General features: G+C 36.2%; 2 protein-coding genes and 1 pseudogene across 3 annotated transcripts; 2 read left to right on the top strand and 1 right to left on the bottom strand.

Moving 5' to 3' along the window:
* Positions 1-1,702: 1,702 nt before the first annotated feature.
* Positions 1,703-2,945, top strand: LOC137709423 (FCS-Like Zinc finger 17). The gene is made up of 2 exons (XM_068448513.2): positions 1,703-2,193; positions 2,483-2,945. The coding sequence occupies exons 1-2, from the start codon at positions 1,916-1,918 to the stop codon at positions 2,727-2,729; spliced, it is 525 nt and encodes a 174-aa protein (XP_068304614.2). The 5' UTR covers positions 1,703-1,915; the 3' UTR covers positions 2,730-2,945.
* A 4,431-nt stretch (positions 2,946-7,376) lies between these two features.
* LOC137708051 (AT-rich interactive domain-containing protein 4) lies at positions 7,377-14,979 on the top strand. Of its 2 annotated transcripts, XM_068447030.2 has the most exons (16): positions 7,377-7,760; positions 8,118-8,813; positions 8,972-9,160; positions 9,579-9,632; positions 9,806-9,894; positions 10,204-10,480; positions 10,614-10,670; positions 10,932-10,963; positions 11,315-11,450; positions 11,532-11,705; positions 12,185-12,820; positions 13,373-13,510; positions 13,624-13,722; positions 14,028-14,128; positions 14,221-14,311; positions 14,402-14,979. In XM_068447030.2, the coding sequence occupies exons 2-16, from the start codon at positions 8,664-8,666 to the stop codon at positions 14,525-14,527; spliced, it is 2,349 nt and encodes a 782-aa protein (XP_068303131.2). In that variant the 5' UTR covers positions 7,377-7,760; positions 8,118-8,663; the 3' UTR covers positions 14,528-14,979. The 2 variants fall into 2 exon arrangements, with proteins under 2 accessions (XP_068303131.2, XP_088544858.1); XM_088688732.1 differs by lacking the exon at positions 7,377-7,760 and having other exon boundaries at positions 8,078-8,813; positions 9,320-9,632.
* A 2,893-nt stretch (positions 14,980-17,872) lies between these two features.
* Positions 17,873-22,900, bottom strand: LOC148689474 (agamous-like MADS-box protein AGL29; annotated as a pseudogene).
* Between the last annotated feature and the right edge of the window lie 280 nt (positions 22,901-23,180).

Below are 23,180 nucleotides of genomic sequence, written 5' to 3'. Positions count from 1 at the left end.
TCCCAATAAATTAATTAATAATATGCATGAGTTGATCGATTCTATCTGGGTTGGTATAGAATAAAAAAGGTATAAATTCGATTCTCCCAGATTAGTTATTGATCTTATTCTTGCGATTTTATCTGGATCGGGGAAAAACAAATATAACATTAATAAAGGTGGATTAAATCATCAAGATGATCAAGTCAAGAATAAATCTCATTTGCCTGCACTACTTTAATGTATAAAAGATTCTTAGTGAAACGACAAGGGTTTAAAAAAAAAAAATATATACAACTACAAGATGGTCAGTCCCTCTCATTCGTTTCATTTTAAGTGATATGGTGAGCAATATACGTTAATTTCTCTCATCATAAGAAAATGTGCATATAAGATGTTCATAATATACGTTTTCAGGTTAATTAGGTATATTAAGTAGGAGCACTACCAATTATCCAAGTTCTTAACTAGCCTGCTGGTACTTCTCGAGACTCAAGTTTGAACCACTCCCTGTTGATCGAAAATAAGAAGTGATCACAACAGTCTAAATTATATCGAGATTTTTTTTATTTATTTTTGGATAAAGCCTCACTACTTGCCATTTCCAGTGCTCATCTGTGGAGTCCCAAAGGCCAATACATAGAGGCAAAGGCGCGCGCGCGCGCACATACCTGCCAAGATAATCACAACCACAAAGGCAAAGGCGCATATATATCTATATATATATATATATATTTAACTGCCAACATAATCACAACCACAAAGAAACAGACAAGCAGTACAAACAAACTCTTCACTACAGCATCAACCAATTTAAAAATGTTTCATATTTAATTTCAAAATCAATGTGCCAACCCTAGTTATTATATAAACTCCTAGCTAGAAATAGGCTTTGCTTTTCTTTTTGTTGATACTTTTTTCCCTCTGCCAACAGTTTGTGTTCCGTGTTGTCTACCGATGTTATAATATATATTTTTGATCAAACTATGCATTTACATTAATGAATGAGGAAATAAATTGGTTTTTAACTTATTATTCATGAGATTTGAATTTAAAACTTCTCATTTACAAGTAAAAATGCATATCTCTAAACCGTTGTCTTAATTTTTATTTTTTTAAACTTCTGTAGTTGAGTTGTATGCTTCATGAATTGGGGGGGGGGGGGGGGGGGTTGTGGTTGGGGGTAGGAGTGGGGGTGGTGAGGGAGAAGCGGGGGACAAGGAAAGTGAAAAATTTTCATTGTATTTCACAATTATCACGTTTCTCATGTTGCACCGAACAAAAACTTCCCTCGTTTTCTGGTAGGGCCAAACAAACAAAGGGTATCAATAATGCATTTCGACTCCAAAACTCAAACCCCAATTCTAACTTTAACTATTGCTTTAAACCCTACAAGGGAATGCAGACGCGGTAAAAGATAGATCATATCATCATAGAGCAAGCAAAAGTGCAGCACGTGGCTCATGAGGTAGCGACACAATCCCATAAACAAAAGAAAGCAGTTTACATGTGTCTGTATATTTTTTTGTTTATATATAAATACGGATGAGAATACTTTTAGGATCCTTTTTTTATATTAGAATTCTAGGAAGCCTCACGTTATGATCGTTTATTGTATATCGTGCGGTCAATTTTTACTAGGTATTATTTATGTTTAATTTTAAATAAATAAATGTAAAATAATTTTTAACTACACGATGTACTATAAACAGCTAGGATGTGAGGATCTTTACAATCCCCACAACTTGTATCCGGATGGGATCCATCTCCTATAAATATTATATATCTTCTGTGTGGACGGAAGACCTGTATCGGTTTGTATGGTGCTTTTAAATATCTAATATCTCAACCTTGTAAACTTCACATCCCTCTTCAGTTTTCTTCTTCACAGCCCTCTTCAGTTTTCGTCTTCTTCTCTCTAATCCCCCCACAAACGATGGTTTCCAAGTTCAAGAGGCCCTGCAACTTGATCGAGCCAGCTGCCCATAAGCTGGGCATCAGTGATAAAACCAGCCATGGGAGCTCAGTGGCTGTTGGATTGGGAATCCTTGTACAGAATTCACAAAGAAATAGGACAAATATTATTGAGAAATCTGCATTAAGACTGAGCCAATCCACAACCTGCAGCTCCCTCGAGCAATTCTCTTGCTTTCTTAAAACATGTCACTTATGCAACAAGGGATTAAGCCTTGATAAAGAGGTCTACATGTACAGGTAAAAATTAATTTACAGAAACTATTAATTCAACCCAAAGGCTAGAAGAAAATAGGGCGTCTAGAAATCGTTTCTCTATGATTATATTCTTTTAAGAATAAAGGGAAAAACTCTCCATCTTAAGCTGGTAATTTCATATTTGATTCTGAAATGTTTTCAGCTGAGTGATGCATATATATTTTGTCATATAAAATATTTCTACCACCAGGATTTTAATTTTTAGGAGTTTATATTATGATTCTGATATATGTTGATTAGTTACTGAGATTGTTTACAATTTTGAATGCAGAGGTGATCTAGGTTTTTGCAGCATAGAGTGCAGGAACAGACAGATTGTTATTGATGACATGAAGGAATTAGAGGCTTCTACCAAGCAAATGATAACATCTTATAGGCGTGGCCTATATCGTTGCAGCCTTACTAAGAGTGGTAATGCTAACACTAGTAGGCGTGGCTCTCGCAACACTAATGTTTTTGAAGATGTACATCTGCAAAAGGAGAAAACCAGACATCAAAGAAAGATATTTGTACTTTAGACATATACAAATATATATATAGTTTAATTTCTCTTTTGATCTTTTTCATCCTCTTGTTAATTGACACTGCAAAACAGCAAAGCAGGAGAAAAATTAATGGAATGAGTGGTAATTGGATTATTTGTAGTTATCATCTCAACTTTGTTATAGAACAAGATAGAGGTTAATTGTTTAACAGAAAAAAGGAGGAGGAAGATAAAGATGAATTATTATAAATTTTGAGGGCAGTTTCTTGATTTGGATCTCTTTCTATTTGCAGATAAATGTCACTTCACTTTCTTGCATTATCGCTTTCTTTCCTTGTCTGTTATGATAAATGGACAACTCTTATTGGAGGCAGCAGCAATAATACAACAATACCTTTGGCGCCCTATGATATTTTACATACCGGAATTTTTTCAATTAGCCCGAAAACAAAAATATTTGACATCAACGTTTTGGTATCTATCGGCAGCTTTGTCCAGTACTAACCAAACCTATGTAATAGATTACTTGAAGTTGAAGAAGATAATGTTCTGTTTTCTTTGAATATCTGTATGTGTGGTTAGATTTTGGGCGTGAGCAATTGTCCCTTTAGGCCCTGTTTGGTAGATCGGATAAAGGATTGGATAGGATTAGTTATACGGACTCGGGTGTTTGGGTTCACTCGTACTAAATAAGCACCGGATTAATTTAACAGGTCGGATAGGATAACACGGTATACACCCGCTTAATAAAACCAACCATAACGCCCAGATTATTTAGTCGGGGAAGAAGAATATGGGAGAGAAAGGGAGGGAGTTTGGGGGGTGTGGCGGAGAGAGTTGGGGAACAATTATTTGGGATTCTTCTGTAGTCGGGGAAGAAGAAGGGAGAGAGAGGGAGGGTGTTTGGGGGGTGCGGAGAGATTTGGGAACAAAAAAATGATTTCACTTTTTAAATTTTTTTTTTTTTTTTAAGTTTGATTTCTCCTATCTAGTATAATACCAAACACAGTATAAATAATACGGTCACTAGTCCGATACTGTACCAAACACCCGACTAATTTAGTCAGTACTATCCGGTGCCTATTTATCCTATCCGACAGAAATAGTCAGTACAGTCCGAGCTGCCAAACGAGGCCTTACAGTACTATTTTATGTATTTGTATATGTCGTGTCTATATGCTAGTCCTTATGTTTGTGTGGTTAGATTTTTGGGGTGAGCAATTGTCCCTTTACAGTACTTTCTTTGAATATCCGCTTGTGTAAGTTTATATTACATTGCCGGTCCCAAGTTCGGATAAAGGAGGAAGGAAGGGCGTTAGGTAATCGACAGCCGGCACTCTTATCTTACGTCAAATCCTTATGATATGTAATGTTGCAGAAACCACCATTCATGCTCAGTTGGGATAATTGACATCGTGTCTGTATGCTAGTCCTTGTTAAAACCTACCTAGGATCGATATACGATGTGGGTTTGGACTTTCTTTTATGTAGTAATCGCCCATTGAACATAAAAAAATGGTTTTCTTTGTAGTCTTTCTTAACTACATGTCTATATTCAATTTATCGCTGCAGCAATTTTCTACCCTTGATTGTGAAAATTACAAGAATATGGTTTAGCTTTGTGATCTCAAAGACGTATGTGTTTATCAGATTGAAGAACCCACACAAAAGTTCCTTTTTATTTTTGGTAATCAAGGAACCAACGAGAGTTGCAAGATCCTAGAAATTAAGAGCATATGATTAATATTGGACTACAGGCTTTAATTAAGCACTGAACGATTAATCGATAATACGTACGCTCATAATGCTAATAGAATTAATTAATATCTGTAATAAGGGTTGCTAAAAAAATGCAGGGCTGCCATGAAAATAGTGAAATTTTTTATGAAGGTAAAGGTGATCAAATCTGTGTGAGGTACTTATAGGCCTCAAACGATGAAAACTTCAACTTTTTTTTTCCTTAAAAAGAAAGACAACTGATGGCAAATCATGATTATCTACATTTTTCAAACCCGAAGATGCTATGGAAACTTCAACTTCACCACACTTGGATTTCTGCATTAGTATAATCAGTTATATATATGTTAGGTAAAAATATAGTATTCAATCAACGTTGCTGACATGTTCCATTGCCTGCTTAAAAGATTTTCAACCAAAGAACGTCACGACCTCTAGTATTAAGTCCTCGTGTTCAACGTGGGTTTTGAAACTGAGATTTTGGCTAAGAGGAAGGTGATTATTTGAGAGCATTGCAGTCAACGCTCGTGGACTTGGCCCAATTTGGGGTGGACGACATGATTATGTATTTTGTTGTTTGTTGTTTTTTGCATCAATTTTTCTTGAATTTTGCTTTGCAATCTTTAGGCTAGGAATTCTGTATGTTGACACTTTGAAACTCCTAACATACTGCCGTACCCAAATTCTTTCATTTAATTCCCACTTGTACAATACAACTGAAAAGCGCCATTGACTAGATTTTAACGAGACACACGGAACCCTACCTCTTGTATGATTTTGTGCATCAATAAACAACCAAACTCAAAAACTCTTCACAAAAATAAAAACGTAACCCTTACCGTGTCTTCTTTATCTACGTTTTGTGGCTCATCTAATTAGTGCATTGTGATTTAAAGTTGGAGATTAATGTTGCCTAACTACCGGGGAAAAGCCCTAATATAACAAAAACCGGTCCGTCTCAAGGTGCATAATCTCCATCATTTTTCTCAATTTTTTCCAGACTTACAGAAGCATAAACGATTGACTTCATCCTTTTGCCACTTACAAATAAAATGACCCTGTCCCTTGACCATCTATACTATTAATCTTTGTACATATAACATATCTGAAGACATGACAACTAACCTTTTTGGGGAGGTGTATCATATAACAAGGGACTATGAGATATTTAGCTTTGGTGGGTACTTTAATTACTCTCTTTTAGAGTTTGACTTTTTTTGTAATTTTCCTCTCTAGTGGATTGAAAATCTTGATCTTACTCGAAAAAAAAAAATTCTGGTTAATTTCCCTTACGGTGTAAGCTGGATTGAAAATCGTGATCTAACTCCAAAAAAAAATTTCTCATCAATTCTGAACACTTTTAAGTGATATTAAATGAAGATTCAAATGTATCTAAAGATTTTGCAAGTGGTGTTTAGCGTCTTCTTCTTCAACTTTTTTCAGGTTCAAACCATCATCAACCCTCCTTTAATATAGGAGTGTATTGTAGATGGAGTTGAAGTTTGGTTGACTCTCAAATCCAAGTGTATTTAATATAAATATTTAAAGAGGTTACCCTATATTGAATAAAGACTATTTTTTTTACTTCTTAAAAATATGAGAATATTGTGGTATTCAATTAAGACATTTTGTGTTTGACAAAAAAAAAATTATGACATTTTGTGAGTCTACATAAATTCATGGTGTATTAAAAAAATCATGGATCTTAAAAAGTCATGAATTTTGATGAACTTTAAGTTTTTTTTTTGTTTTGTTTTTTTAGTTTTTAGTAAGTTTTTGTCATAACAAATCCAACCTCTCCCTCTAAGATTTTCATGCATTTCATTGTTTTGTCATTCTTTGATATTCTACCAACCACTAATAATGTAATAACTATCATTATTACCAGGGCCGGTCTAGAGATTTTTGAGGCCCGGGGTGATGCCAAAAAATGTGCCCTCATTTTATATAAGAAAATGATTTGTTTTCATATGTAAGACAGTGATAAAATTATACTTAGAAAATCACTTCAAACTTAATAATTTAGAAACATGGAAAAACTAATTTATTTTGTATCGTGAGAAGGAAACAAAAAACTCTGGGTTTACAAGTAGATAAATATGAGTTTTGTTTTCCATCTCGAACTTTTAAAGTGTTTTTGTATAAATCGTGAGGTGTTTTTTCTTATTTACTAACCTTGTCAATATGGAACGAAAAAAACAATGATGTTTTTGAGTTTTTAATTGATATGTATAAGTAATAAATGGGTACTAAATTAAATTTTTTGATGACACGTTATATGATTTGCAAATTTGGTTAACGCATTACTCCTTGTTGAAGATTAGACTTGAATTGAAACAAATGTTTAAAAATAACAAACCACATAGCTACTAGCTACTAATTAAAAATAAATTAACAACCAAACAAAAATTCGTAAAAATTGAAAAGAATAAACATGCACTTAACATTTTGAACTTAGGATCTCTCGTTAATTTTAAACAATAAAAACCATTGATTCTAATTAAATTTCTTGATCATTTAGCCAAATTTTATATATTTATACTTTTATGAAAAGAAATTTGTAAAAATTGAAAAGTAAATAAACACACATGGTGTTTTGAATCCAAGACCTCCTCATTAATTTCAAACAACAAAACCACCGATTCTAGTTAAATTTCTTTGTCATTGAACCAAATTTTATAAATTTATACTCTTATGAAAATATATATAAATATACTACCCTAATAATTTTGGTGGTCCCCAATTATTTTGGGCCCTGGACGGTCGCTCTGCCAGCACTGAGCCTAAGCCAGCCCTGATTATAACCACTTCTACCACCAAGTCGCCGCCACCACCTTACCGTGACCATCTCCTCTACCCCCACCACCACCACCACCACCACCACCACCATTGTTAACATTGCCTCTGCCATCGTTATTTTATAAGCATCATCCCCACTCCTACTATGATCACCACCAACACCACCATTACCATGACTACCACCTCTACCACCATCCTCGCCACCTCATCACCCCATCACCTCATCACCAAACTCCCATCTCCCTTCCACCACCACACCCCCACATTCACGACCCCTACTATTATTACCGCCACAACACAACAGGAAAATTAAATTAATCAAATTCAAAAAACAAATATAGTAAAGAAATCCTGGGCTTTTAAAAAAACGTTGTTGTTCGTTGTTACCTTTTACCTCCCCAAATTCCGAATCTTTGTGGGCAACAAAAAGTCCAAGAAATCATAATGGGACATGAAAATTTACTGTTCAATTTCTTCGAAAGTTACTTTGGGTTTAATGTTACACTAAACGCAATGGGTTCAATCAAAGGTTGTTACTTTATCAAGTTCGTCATAAGGAATTTTAATTGGTTTCGATGTTTTTTGTTGGGTTTGACCATTTTGTGGTTTTGAAATTTGAATGCATATTTCTGACACACCAACCATATTTAACAAATGCGAATATTAATTGCCTTCAAATTTTTAATAAAATTTTTGGTGACTGAGAATTTTGATTTTATTTTTGGTCAATTAGATTACGATAGATGGAAACAGATAAATAAATTAATTCCTGATAGAAATTGGTTTTTTTTTTATACGAATTTCTTTTTGGGGATTTGGATTTTACGAGCCTAGGGTTCTCTTTTCATACTTTACTCGTCTATTTTGTGCTTTTTTGTGATTGTAGAAGCTAAAGGACTCACTTGGGTCGTCGATTCTTCAAAATTCCTCATCTGGGTTGTTCGAGTTCTTCAATTTCCTCATCTGGGTCAGTGAGCTTTTGTGATTTTTCCGTTGTTCTTCGCCAGGTTCGTTGATTTCCCCACGTTTTCTCATTTCGGTATCGGCTAATTTTTCCAATTTCAACAGTTTTTGGGTTGAAATCGAGGCCTTGTTCCCCAATTTGCTTCAATCATTGGGCAAAAGTTGGTTAATTTTCTCATTTAGTTTGTTTTGGGTCCTGGATCTTGTTATGCTGGCTTTCTGGGGGAATTTTGGTCCTGATAGTTCTTTGTGAGAAGGGATTTTGATCCCTCTTAGTAGATTTGCTTATGCTTTCTTGAATGCTAGCTAGAAGGTGAAATTTGATCAGGATGGTGTGATTGGACTCCAAGTTGATGCCTGGCTTCAGTGTTATAGTCTAGGGGATTTCAATGGTTTTCGGGTTTTAAATCTTCTGTGAGGAGCTTGAGCTTCTTTGCTTTGCCAACTGTGTGGAAGCCTGCAGGAAATAATGTTTCATTCTCAGGGAGCTTCAAAGCACCCTTGTAGTCTGCTTGTGGTCACTTGCGGGAAAAATTCTGAAGAGAAATTTAACAAGGACACCGCAGATGATAAGCTCAGATACCCGTTTCCGGAGTTAGTTTCCTCTGGGCGTTTGGAGGTGAAAATCTTTCTTACCATTATCTTCTGAATATTTAATATCGAATGTGTTGCGCATACTTTTATTGCTAGTATCTTCTTGTTCTTAACTTATATGGTGAATTCCTGGTTTTGGTATAGTTTCTAAGTTTGCCCTATGTGCGACTCTTTAAAATGCAGGTTCAAACTCTGACCAAGCCAACCAAAGAGGAGTTTTGTAAAATGCTTGAATCATATAAGCCGAATCTTGTTTACTTGCAAGGGGAACAGCTTGGTAATAGTGAAATTGGCTCTCTTGTCTGGGAGGATGTTGATTTGTCAACTGCTGAAGCTATATCTGAGATCTTTGGTGCGACATTGCCTACAACTGTAAGTATTATATTTCTTGAACTTGCAAAATGGCATGTTTTGGGATTGTGTGTACATGATTTATGCTCATGTTCCTGCTTGCATTGGAGAATTAAGGAAAATAGATTTCATTATATGTGGTCGGTGAATTGCTTTCTTATCATTTTATAATTATGGCAGCATGTGATTATTTGACTTGGCGTGAGTCATTTAACAAGAGGCATTGAAAAATCAAGGAGTAGGTAATCAGGAAATTCGTTATGAGGTGTGGTGATTTGTGCATTGCATGATTTCTTGTGGCCTGCGTCTTTGTTTGGAGCTCATTCCCATCTATGATTGGTGTTTCTTTTCTTTGTTCATTCTGGTTTGTTCTTTGTAATATGCTTGAAGTTTATTTGACATGGGATGGGACTCAACTTCATATAATAAATATTTGCAGGTTTATTTGGAGGTTCCGTATGGTGCAACATTGGCAGCAGCCATTCACTCTAAGGTAATCTTAGTAAGGCTTAATAAGTATGCTTTCAGGAGTACACTACCAAGGGATCAGTGAGAAATGGCTAGTTAGGGTGTCTCACTTTTGTTTCAGAACTGGAAGCCTGCCCGTTATTTTTGTAACATGGTTTTGTTGAAAATTGTGGTTGAGTATGCATCTTTCATCTGCAGGGGATTCCTTATGTGATATATTGGAGAAGTGAATTTTCTTCTTATGCTGCTTGCCACTTTCGACATGCTTTACTTTCAGTGGTACAAAGGTACTTCTCTTTCTATTCATTTATCTGAATACACACATAAAGGGTGTCTAGTAGCATCTTGGATTGGTTACAGGGAAAGAGATGACATTTTGGTGTGCACATGTATGTATTTGTAGTATTCTTGATTACTGTTTGGCTAGCATCTCTAGATGTTTGGTTAGCATCTCTAGAGACACCTAATGCCATTGAATTGGATTTAAGCATTGTCTGTGCAATATGCATTAACATAGTTAGTTAAGACATCTTTACGCTATTATGTTCTATACAAGCACCAAATAGGCTTGACAATTGCAGTTTTGTTGATTGCAGTTCATCAACTCATACATGGGATGCCTTCCAACTTGCATATGCTTCCTTTAGGATTTACTGTGTACAAGACAACCATCTCGTTCCTGCTAACATATATAAATCTAGTGTGGAGCTGGGGCCATGTCTTCTTGGTGACCGCGTAAAAATCAACATTGATCTTCCTGAGGCAGATATGGAAGAAGATGAAGAAGGTTCCTTGGGTACTCTCCCTGCTATAAAGATACATGATGATGATGTGATCTTGAGGTTTCTTGTTTGTGGCGAGCCATCCACATTGGTAAGCTTGTATATACTTGTGTTTCCAGCGTTTAAATACTTAATCTTCAATTAAGAACACATGCACACAGATGCCAGCAGAAATGAACACACTACCATATTTTCCATAGACTTATGGGATGACTTCTTTTCAGGATGCAAGCTTATTAGAACCTTTGGAGGGTGGTCTCAATGCCCTCTTAAACATTGAAGTAAGTGTGGTTTGGCTAGTCAATTTGTGTTTTATTTTCCTATAGCTCTAATTAAGGGAAGTTTTCTTTTTGCCCTTCTAGAAGGTTCTTCGGATTCCTGATTAAACTTATTGAAAAAAGTGATAATTAGCACTGCCTTACATAACTTGCTTAATTTTATATCTATCCGAAAATTAAATAAAAACTAACATGCTACTCTTAGTATCATCATGGTGCAAGGAGTTCTTATTTTTCTTCATTTTATTGTCTATGTTGCTCCAGATGCGTGGGAGCAAGCTTCATGGAAAATTTAGGTATGTTGTATTCTTTAAATAGTTTATGCATATGATGGATGCTCTTTTATTGTTGCTGGATAGGGTATTTGCAAATTGCGTAGTAGTTAAAGTTTGCATCATCACATTGGTTTGAATGGTAGCTGTTCATGTGGAGAAAGGATGCTGTTGATCTTGTTACATGTGTTGGTGTTTCCATTTTGTAATTTTCTCTCATAAAATCAGGTGTTGAATGTGCATTTTTGGTATAGGAAACAACTTCAACGCTCCATTAATGTTTCAAACTGCCTGTTACTTTTAGATATTTTTTTTTTGAGCAGTTACGCCCCAGAGTCAATAAAATTAATTAATGAATGCTTTTTACGTGATTAGTGCTCCGCCGCCGCCACTTCAGGCTGGGACATTTTCTCGTGGTGTTGTGACCATGCGATGTGATGTATCAACTTGTAGTTCAGCACACATATCACTTCTTGTGTCGGGCAGTGCTCAAACTTGCTTTGATGATCAGGTAATCCTAAAGGACTTGTGTGGAAAAATTTTGGTATTGGGAGCTGTTCAACTTTTACACCTTGTTACCTGTTTACTTCAGCTCTTGGAGAATCATATAAAGCATGAAATTATTGAAGAGAGTCAACTTGTACGTGCATTGCCCAAAGATGAGGAAACCAAAGCACCTCTATCTGAACCACGGAAGTCTGCTTCAGTTGCATGTGGGGCTACAGTATTTGAAGTTAGCATGAAGGTTCCTGCATGGGCTTCACAGGTTTTTACCTACTTCCTCCTCTATCTTGGTCTTAGCTAGCATGATATTGAAGAACTGTGAGGACACCATATGCCCCCTTTCGTTAATTTTGATTCTGCTGGTCGCCGCTGACCTGCCCAATCTTTAGCTAGTAGTAATCAAATTCTCCCCTCTTAGTTGAGGGGATTTCAAGAAATTAGGGTAGACTAACTTGTTATAGGATCCTTCTAATTCTCATGCCCAAGAACAAGGCTCGTTAAAATGGATTCTAATTTTATTGCTGCAACATCAGTGTTTTAAAATGGATTCTAATTTTATTGCTACAACATCAGTGTTTGTTCTACAATCAGGTTATCTCAGGAGCATCTTTTTTGGAAAAATTAAATTTACCTTGTTGGCTTGGAATCTTCAGTGTAAATTTTTTTAGGTTGAACAAAAATGGATCAATTTTTTTCCAATATTTTATGTAACTTTTAGTTTTGTTGTGGCTACAAATTCAGGTTTTGAGGCAGCTCGCACCTGATGTCTCCTATCACAGTTTAGTTGCACTGGGCATTGCCAGTATTCAGGGATTACCTGTGGCATCTTTTGACAAAGATGATGCTGGGCGCCTTCTTTTCTTCAGTTCCAGTCCAGAGAAAGATGATAGATCAAACGGCTTGGTTCCCAGCAGCCTTCCTACTTGGTTGAGACCACCTCCTCCTAGTAGGAAGAGATCTCAACCATGCCAAGACACAAGACTGGTTTCTCTTGACGGCCAAGGGCTTCCATGTTTAGCTGCTTCTAAAATAGATGAAGACAATAAAGTGGCTGGAGCAATGAATGGGGTTAGCACAGCTTTACTTCCAACCAGGCGAAGATTGAAAATAGCTGCAATGAGGCCCATTCCTCATGTTCGTCGTCCTAAAATGACACCCTTTTCTGGAATTTCTGAGGGAGATGGACATGATGGAGGCCAAGTGAAGGTTCATATGCCTCCTCCTCCACCCACAAAGCTCAGTATTGTGGGATTAACTCCTACAACACAACGAAAATCGTACTCAAGCTCTTCTCAGGCTAAGCAGATTATTTCATTGAATCCTTTGCCTTTAAAGAAACATGGTTGCGGTAGAAGCCCAATACATTCTTGCTTAGAGGTGAGCTATGTTTTGCTCAAAGTGTTAAATCAATTTGTAAGTGTTGATCAAGTCTATATACTATACACACACATGCACAACTATAATATAAGCCCTTGGAACGAACATACTAAATGCACAACTACCATGCACTCTCGATGCGCTGGAGATACCTTTTGTCACATGGAGGTTGTAACTATGTGATAAGAAAATAATATACATGCTGGTCATAGAGTAATAGCCATCAAGAAAGTACGTAGGTTAGTAAATGGGGAAGTCAAAACAGGGAAATAGGTAGCGGGAATTTTCTTCCCTGTTTTTTTATTTATTTTTTTCCAAATTGTATCAAAAGATGCAGTTTTCTTTGAAAAATAAGAATTAGTAAAGATACAAGAGGGATGTTGTGGAATAAAGGTAAAGTGCGGACATGAGAGAAGTTCCAATATTATAATAGTAATAGACAAGGAATATGAATTTTTTTTAATGTTACTCCCACAATATACTTAACCTTTGGGGTTTTACTTTCTTGTTTTGCATTCACTTCTATTTACTTTTTAGTTCTCCCTTGAGCAGGAGGAGTTTTTGAAGGATGTAATGCAGTTTCTAATTCTCCGGGGACATAATCGGCTCATTCCTCAAGGTGGACTCACTGAGTTTCCAGATGCCATTCTCAATGGAAAGCGACTTGACCTCTACAACTTGTATAAAGAGGTGAACTCATTAAATTCCTTTGCCAGGATTTTCACTTGCTGAAGTTGCGACTAAAATAATTAACCACTGGAATTTTGTGACATATGTTATTGAAAAGTTGAGGTGTTTGTCAGGTGGTCACCAGAGGAGGCTTTCATGTTGGCAATGGCATCAACTGGAAAGGACAGATCTTCTCAAAAATGAGCAATTACACAATGACCAATAGAATGACTGTATGTTTATAATCTCCCTTTGGTTTTGTTTTCCAATTTTGAAATATTTTATGCTGCAACATCCGCAAAGAGGTAAGGGAGAATGAAAAGGTAGGACCAAAATTGTGAGACAGTTTATGCTTACGAGAGAATAGCAGTCACACCTAAGAATAGTTGGGATGGCTTCCACATACATATTCTAAACCCTAAATAGTATATGATTACGAAAGGATGAATAGGGACTTAATCACTCATTCTTTATGTGTAAGATTCAGTAGATTGGAACACTCAATTGATACAGGCGAGTATGATTCTTGTTTTCACAGGGTGTTGGAAATACACTTAAACGACACTACGAAACTTACCTTCTAGAATACGAATTGGCTCATGATGATGTAGATGGGGAGTGCTGCTTATTGTGTCACAGGTTCGTATTTACCCCGTCTTACTTCTCCTTTGGTGAAAAATGATTGTATTAGCTAAATGTTTGCTTACGTGATATTGGATATTGTTCTACAGTAGCGCAGCAGGGGATTGGGTAAACTGTGGAATATGCGGCGAGTGGGCCCACTTTGGCTGTGACAGAAGGCAGGGTCTTGGTGCTTTTAAGGTATCATATTGCAAAATCCGTAAGCACCTTGTTGCAGTGGAAACAAATCCCTCCGCTTGTGTTTGTTAAAGTTTTGTTTCGACTTTGCAGGATTATGCAAAAACAGATGGACTGGAGTACATATGTCCACATTGCAGCATCAGCAACTTCAAGAAGAAACCACAGAAAATTGCAAATGGATTTTCGCAAGGCTCAACAGTATCACGGCCGCTGTAATTCAATTTTGCTCCTACAAAATCATAATTAATATTACTTTCCTTTTGGCTCTCTGATTTGGAGGTTGCTTCCCTCCCCAATCCGGCACGAGAAATTGTTGATTTGTACGGCTGATTAGGCCTTAATCATGTCAATGGAAAACTAGGAGACGAAAGAAGGGGGGAGGACAAAGTTAGAAAACAGCAAGTGTAGTAGAGCATACTAGTTAGCGTACGCATTTCGGTCCGGGTGGGAAATTTATGTTCTGTTTGTATCTCCTCTTACCCTATAATTTCAGTCTCTGTTTATGTTTTCCCTTTGGGAGGGGTGGGGGTTGATAGTTAAGAAATCCTATGATTGAGAAGGGTCGTTGTAACATAATGCCGCTATCTTTGTGAACATATACGACTTTATGTAGCGTTTAATGAAAGATTATGAATATACTGACCTATCGACACTGTCTGTCTTTCTAATCCGCTGTTGTACGATTTTTTCTTGGGTAAATTACATTTTACCTTCTCAGGATTGAGGTTGATTTCAATTCCGTACAACATTAATAAAACATTTCAATTTCATACATTTACTTATTATTTTATTTTAATTTTATACATCCGTTAGAAAATCCGTTAAGTAAACCGTTAAGTGATGATGTGGCAAATATAAGATCCACTTTTGTGCTGATGTGGCTGCTAAATTTGTGTCATGTGATAAAAAAATAATTTTTCATGCATTTGAAATATTATAATAATTTACCCTATTAAAAAAAAAAAAACCCCCATTTTCTTCCCCAAGCCTAAACACCACATCCCTCCCCACCCCACCCAAAACCCCAAAAAACCCACCATAAACTTCTCCACGCCTCCACCATCTTTTCCCTCAGCAGAGCTTCGCTGTGCCCTTTGACCAAATCGAGATTTGGGTTGACCTCATCGGCGTCGTCGACCCAACTGGCGAGCTTGGTCCTCGGTGCACTTGGAAGTCGGGACTCTGTCCTTCAATTCGTCGGATTTGAGGACCTCACCGAGCTTGGAGACCACGAAGGCGGTGGTGGAGTTGGTGCCAAGGCCATTGGAGAGGTGGAGGGAGAAGTGGGTCAAGGGAAGAGAGGGCGGGGGTTGCAGAGAGGTGAGGGGGAAGGAAGGGGATCTGGGTGTGGGCTTGGGTTTTTTTATTTTATATTTTTTTATATTTTATAAATAGTCTAAATTATTATAATATTTTAAATGTATAAAAAAATTAATTTTTTGACACTTAGCATAAATTTGGCAGCCATGTCAGCACAAATGTGGTAGTCACATCATCTCTTAACGGATCAATGGATGAAAAATGTAACAGATGTATTATAATAAAATAAAATAGTAGGTGAGGTATGGAAGTAAAATTTTTTGAAAATGTTGTATGAGGTTGCAATAGATCTGTAAAATTTAATTTACCCTTTTTTTCTTTTACATATGAAGGCTTAGATATGTGAACTGTTGGATCTGCATCGTGTGGCAATAGATGGGTATACGCGGGTTTGCACTCCTACACCGGACCGTGCCACCATTTCTTATGGCGAAGTGATTCACTCGTATTCTCCCTCTACACACACTTCCATTTTCCCATTCTGCTCCTTCCCCTTTCTGTTTTTGGGCAAACTTCTTGGGATGGAAAACAAACAATTATTGATGCAATGTTTTATGATTTTATAAACTCAGTGACAATTATTGATACAAAAACCTATTTATTAAAATTGTTTCTCATAAAAAAAAAGGCATAATTGCTTCTTACACACATTTCTACATATGAGAAGCACAAAATACAAAAAAATATAACGGTAAGGTAATATAATAGAGAAATGCTAAGGGAAAACTCAAAAGTGAGACTTTCTATGGATTATCTGCCACCTTATATTTTTGATACACTATTTTATATTGTTGCCACAATAATTAACATGAAATTGTGAAATGGTAAAGAGTCCATGGAAAGTCTTAATATTTCTGAATATAATCACCTAATGAAGCAAAGTGCCAATCGTTTGGGAAATTGAGGAAAAATTAACAGCCAAACGCGTTAAAATTTGTAATGCGTCTCTCCAAATTGTTGGAACCTGATGAGAGACTGTCGAAATCCTTTTACGAGTTAAACATCAACACCAAACTCTGATGATACTACTCTTCTTTTGGTTGATGAGTTCTACTTTTCAGCTCTCCATGATGAGCAAGAAGTATTTCCCTTCTCAGATGAGAAATATGCACAAGAGTTGCAGCTTCAAGAGGCTCTAATGTCCTCTGCAATTGCTTCATTAATCCCCCCAAAATACTACTCCGCCCCTGAGAATCGAAGAAGAAGATGTTGAAACCCGAATGAAAAAGTTAAAGGGAAGGAAAAAGAAACTGGACAATCCTCTCAGGGTTTTTGAGGCATCTGCATGGACGTCAAACCAACCGGAGAAATGTTCAGAATCAGTGGCTGCCGTCACATTTTGCGTTGATTGCATTGGGAGACGTTGGGACAAAAATTCAGGAAAACCTTTCAATGGTGAAGCAGATTTGAACTGCAAAGGTGAGTTGGAGCCACAGTCATATCATGCAAGTGAATTATTCCTGAGGAGGTGTTTATGGGTGGGTAAGTGCACTTTGTGATGTCACACGTCATTCCTACTGTCACATGTTCACATGATGTTATCAAAACTTGCCTACTTAATTACCTGTTTTTCTATTGGGGTTTTCTTTACAATTTTATGCTTTTGGTCATGTATCTTTGTTCCCATTGATGATTAGGGTGGTTTTCATATGTCCATTTGATCACGTGTTTGTGGTGAATCTTTGGATTTGAGTCGCCCTTTTTACTTATTTCATTCTTGCTCTTGCTCAGTGCTTTTCTTGATGCAGTTCTTCAAACATGGCGTACAATGATTTTTTGATCTGGATTATTGCTTACTGATTGACACATGATATGAATGGCTAGAGGATTAAAAACATGGACGGGCGCTTGGCCTAAACATGTTGGATGTTTACTTGATATAACTGACTGTACATTTTTTTCCTCTTACCAATCATCAGTCTTTCGCTAAGTTTTACGTATTAACACAAAATTTCGGGAGCTAAAACCTAATATATAAGCTTGTAATGAGTGATTCCGCGCTCTAAAGAAATTGACACTGTTGGTAATCATCAGACTAAAGAGTGAAAAAATCTCATAATATTGTCCGAATATATTGGCTCTTGGCAACCCAAAAACAAAAACAGGCCAGTCGACAGGAGTCATCTCTGAAGAAATCCGAAAATCTACATACTAATAGTAATACGAGAATTGTTCAACCTTAGAAAGTAGTCCATGATCCAGAGTCATCAAGGAGGGGAAGTTGCACCCGGTCGGGCTGGTCTAGATATTCCTAATCATCTCATTGGTTCGAACCTCCACATTGTGTTTCAACTTGTGCAATGCTTCAATGTACTCCTCTAACTCCTCCAAATTAGTAATCGTTTCAATCGATTTCTCCAACCAAAACCCTCCTCTTTCCCCATAATCAATATTATTGTTATTATTATTCCCCCGCTAGATCTTCTCTGCCTCCATTTGGGTCCTAGCTTTCATGTACTCCTCTACTTGTTATTACTACCATGCATTATAGTATTCGAAGCATTAGTAGGATGATCTGGTTGATCTGCAGGAAATAAGAAGGCATTATTGCTGTCAAGGTAGCGGTTGATGATAGCGTCGGGGGCAGGGCTGCCGAAGAAAAGTACCTTGCCGTTGCTAGACACAATGATCGCCGCTACCTCTGCACTGGTCAAAATGCTGAGTTGGGCCGTTTTGTTGAAGATACCCCTTTTGCGCTTGGAGAAGGTAACATGACGCTTGTTCTTATCTTCTACTCTCTTGATTTCAATCCTTCTTCCCCCTCTGCTAGATTTTTTCCCACTGATAATATTATTGTTTGTGATCTGGTACCCAGCAGTTCTGGCCTTGGTTGGATATTAATGGCAAACATTAGAGGGGAGGAATCTAATGGCAAACCCTAGACGGGAAGGAATCTAATGGAAAACCCTAGACGGGAAGGAATCTATTGGAAAACCCTAGAGGGATGGAATCTGGTGGCAAACTAAAGAGAAGAGTAATGCCAAAATAATGTTGAGCAATCTTGGTGCGAATATGGTAAGTACAGCTCTACGTAAGTGGGTATGGATAATGGTAAGAAACCAGGTTATGGAGCAAATAAATACGATATGGCTTTGGGCAGTTTATTTATGGAGTTTAGGATAAAAATATGCATATGGAGATATTACAATCTATTTTTTTCATTAGTTCAATCCTTAGATTTCAAGAAATCACTTGATCTCGCCCTAAAGAATTATTCACATTGCTCGGGAATTGACCTATAAGTTTTGGGAGAGTTGATGCCTATATTGTAAAGTTCTGTGAATGGCAATGTGTGATAATTGGTTTACTTGAGCAACAAATCACTTGATTATTCAGTGATGTGCAATTTGAGTAAATTAAGAGTCCTAGTTAGGTAAGAATTGTGGAGTCTTCAATCATTACAGTGATAGGATTAAAAGCACACCACAAAGTAGCACACAAATGTCCTATTAATTTTCCTTATTAACAATAAGATTTATCAATTGTAGCATATGAAAATATGGGTCTTTCCCGCAGAAGATTGTTTTATCTAACTACTTAGAATGTCACAAAAACTGGGCTGTTGTCCCTACTGACCAGCCACCGAAAAATAATTATTAGACCAACTTACACTTATCTAAAATCTACGAAATTTTATATGCATATACTAGACACACAGAGCTATGCTCACACAAATTTTTGGGATTTTTGGAGTTGATTTGATATTTAAATTAAATTGAACAAAAACAAGACAGAGACATATTTTTAAGTAGCTCACAAATTAAGAAAAACGAGTTGGGGGAATTGCTATCCACCACCAAATAATCATGCAAACATGTTATGTTTCATTCAAATTCCTTTCATTTTTGGATGAAGATGCTCAAGTTGGCTCAATGTTAGAACTCAACCTATTACTCTTTCTTATGTAGTATGTTAAGAAAATGACGTTTTCAACTTAACTTAGTCCCTAACATGCAATCTCGAATGGTGTGTACATAGATTTAACAAGTAGAAATCATTAAGAACGAAAAGAGTTTGAGTCATCACAAGACATTGTAAGTACTAGCGTTGTCTTACTAATCCTAGAAATTGGTTCACATGTTAATCACAATTAACAAGTACTACTCTAGAACATATGTAGGTCCTCATTCGACAAGGGCAGGCACACACATATTCATAGCATAAGAATCCTAGATATGCTTACTAAGTATGCATCCATAGAAAACACATAAAGAATTCATCAATGAGACAAGTAGTGAACCAATTTTCATCCATTCGTAAAAGTAATTCAAACGAAATGTCATAACAAACTTGCAATCATATTAGGGGCTTCAAACAGCCCTTAACTACTAAAAATTTAGTTACACAATCGTTAAGTTAAAACAAAAGATAGACATAAGTTTGAGAAAATAGAACCGAAAGAAATCGACTAAGGCTCTCCTCCCCTTTCCTTCCTTCCCCAACGCTGCTTTTAAATCAATTCTTGCTGCATCATTTTCTTCTCCTTAACTCACCCACTAATAGCCATTTAGTGATGACAATAAGTGAGAGGAAATGGTAAAACAATTGTAACTCCTTGGGTAGCCTTTATGCCAATAACTCCCTCTTAATCCTCATCTTTAATTCCATTTCCTCTGATATTTGAATAGGTGTCAGCTAGCTTGTTCTTGGCTGCATCAGTTTTGTTGGATTTATTGCTTTCAATGCTTTCTTGTTAGTTACAAACTGCTCAGCCTCTTGGGAACCTTTTAGTGTTAAAACGGCCATAAGTTCTTTTAGAAAAATGATATTAACAATCCGTGAAATGCTCCAGAAAATAGACATCCGTAGCTTTCCAACCATATAAGGCTCATTCTCTAATTCATTTTGATCTGTCCGCAACTTACTTCCAAAGTCAGCTGACGTGCACAGGCAGTTTTGACGAATTTGTTACTTAAAATTCCACTTGTGCTATTTTTCTTTTCTTTGCTTGACAAATCCTACAAAACACAAAAACAAAGTAAATAGCTCAAAAATATAAGGAACTAACTAAGAAAAGAAAAGTGAATTTGATGTAAAATTTATATAAATATGAGCTTATCATAGAGCTAATCTAGGAGAATCATTTGGAGGTTCAAATACAAAGATATTGCATCATGATAGGACTCAATCAAGGTGATAGGTTTGACCTTCTTAACTGTTAATAGGCTGGCTAATAAGGAACCCTAATGGTATATAAATACTAGGTTAAGTCCCTACTTCCATACGTTAAATTCTTCATAATACTAAAACCTATTCATAGAGTAGAGGGATATTTTGGAGTATTGGAAGGAGAAGACAACCTAGAGTTCATCAATGGCTTCATCTTCATAACTATGTCTTCCGAATTCTACAGATAAGTTCAATATAATTAGTCGATCTCTATTTCATATTGATTTGATTTATTTGTGATCCTAATGTCTTGTTGTTGTGATTTCAGAATATGTCTTTCATGAAGTATCAGAGCCACACAACAAGCTTAGGGTCCAATATAAAGGTATGAGCAAATTTGTTTATTGAAGATGATTCACATACTAAGGAAAATTTGCTTATCGTTTTGGTTGGATGCCTTCTACTATTCCATGTCATGAAAATTTATTTTGATGCTTCCGAAATTTTGTGTTGGTATGCAATGATTTTCGTGGTTAATAATATATGGATTGACTATGCACACTGCTGCCTTTAAGTAGTTTTCATGAAATTTAATTATTTATTTTTCTTGTTGGCTCTCATTTAATTATTAAGAGTGGGTTTGTTTTGGTTCGACTAATCGCGCTCTTGTGATATGATTATGGGGTTTTTCTTGCTTCTGCGTTTTTTCTTCTTGTATGAATATGTTAACCTTGTATTGCCGAGAAGATTGTGTCATCTATGTTGTGTTTTTGGCAAATTTTTTCTTTGCAATTTTTATTTTATTTTATTTTTTTATCACGTTTACCTGGGCATCAAGATAAACTGAAATTAGGTATACAACTCTAACTAGGTTTGTTGTATGCGACTTTATGGACTCCTATTTGATAATTATGAATTAATAATATATATATATATATATATATATATATATATATCAACAGCAGGCGGCAAAGCCGTCCATAGAATTTAAAGTGCGGAAGTAAAACATATAAAAACAGAGTAGCATATCAAAATAATGAATTTGATATGAAATCAGGCTTTTGGCAAATTCAAATTCATGAATCTGATAAATACAAAACTGCTTTTGTAACTCCTTTCGGACATTACGAGTGGAATGTAATGCCTTTCGGCTTGAAAAATGCACCAAGTGAATTTCAAAATATCATGAATGAAATTTTTAATCAATACAGCCATTTTTCGATTGTTTATATTGATGATGTATTAATTTTCTCAAAATCAATAGATAAGCATTGGAAGCATTTGCATGCATTTGTTAGGATCATTAGGTCCAATGGGTTAGTTGTTTCGGCATCTAAGATTAAGTTATTTCAAACCAAAGTTAGATTTTTAGGTTACCATATTTACAGGTCTACCATCCAACCAATTGATCGAGTCATCCAGTTTGCTGATAAATTTCCAGATTAAATTATTGATAAAACCTAGCTTCAAAGATTCCTTGGATCTCTCAATTATGTTTCAGAATTTTATCCTCATCTGCGTCAACAATGTAAGCCCTTGTTTGATCGTCTCAAGGAAAATCCTCCATCATGGTCACAAAATCATACTTCCATTGTCAAACAGATGAAAAATCATGTCAAGACTTTGCCTTGCCTTGGCATTCCAACTCTCGGCTCTCTCAAAATAGTCGAAACCGACGCATCTAAAATCGGTTATGGAGGTATCCTTAAACAGAAAATTTCTTCCGAAACTCCTGAACAAATTGTTCGTTTCCATTCAGGAATTTGGAATTCTGCTCAAGCTAATTATAGTACTATTAAAAAAGAGATATTATCTATTCTATTATGTATTAGCAAATTCCAAGATGATTTATTAAATCAAAATTTTTTTATTCGAGTCGATTGCAAATCTGCAAAACATGTTTTACAAAAAGATGTTCAAAATATTGCATCAAAACAGATTTTCGCACGCTGGCAAGCCATATTAAGTATTTTTGATTTTGATATTGAATACATTAAAGGCAGCCAGAATTGCATCCCAGATTTTCTAACCAGAGAATTTTTGCAGGGGAAGAATGCTTACTAATCTTAACCAGCAAAGAAGGCTTCCAGCCACCCTTACCCAAACCCCAGCACCAGTAAAACAAGAGTCTATTCCCGACTCTTCATCGGTCCTCGCCATTACAAACAAATTTACTCCTTTAGGATCAACAGTAGGAAATATCCGACCAAATTACCAAACGGCCTTAGCCACCCCTTATGATCCTTACTATTCAGTACGTTCTCCAACACCTTCACAACCCAAAACACCTAGCTATGCTAAAACATCTCCATATGTCCAAAATCCCAATTCAGAAAAGCTTTTTAGCATCCCTCTTCACATTGACAAAAACAAACCCCCAGAGCGCATTGCCAAATTACTCATTCCACCAAATTTTCATTTCTTACCAACTGAATCCTAT

The sequence above is a fragment of the Pyrus communis genome, chromosome 17, assembly GCF_041283825.1.
Source record: "Pyrus communis isolate YQ-2024b chromosome 17, ASM4128382v1, whole genome shotgun sequence".
Taxonomy (NCBI): domain Eukaryota; kingdom Viridiplantae; phylum Streptophyta; class Magnoliopsida; order Rosales; family Rosaceae; genus Pyrus; species Pyrus communis.
This window is presented reverse-complemented; position numbering and strand designations above follow the sequence as displayed.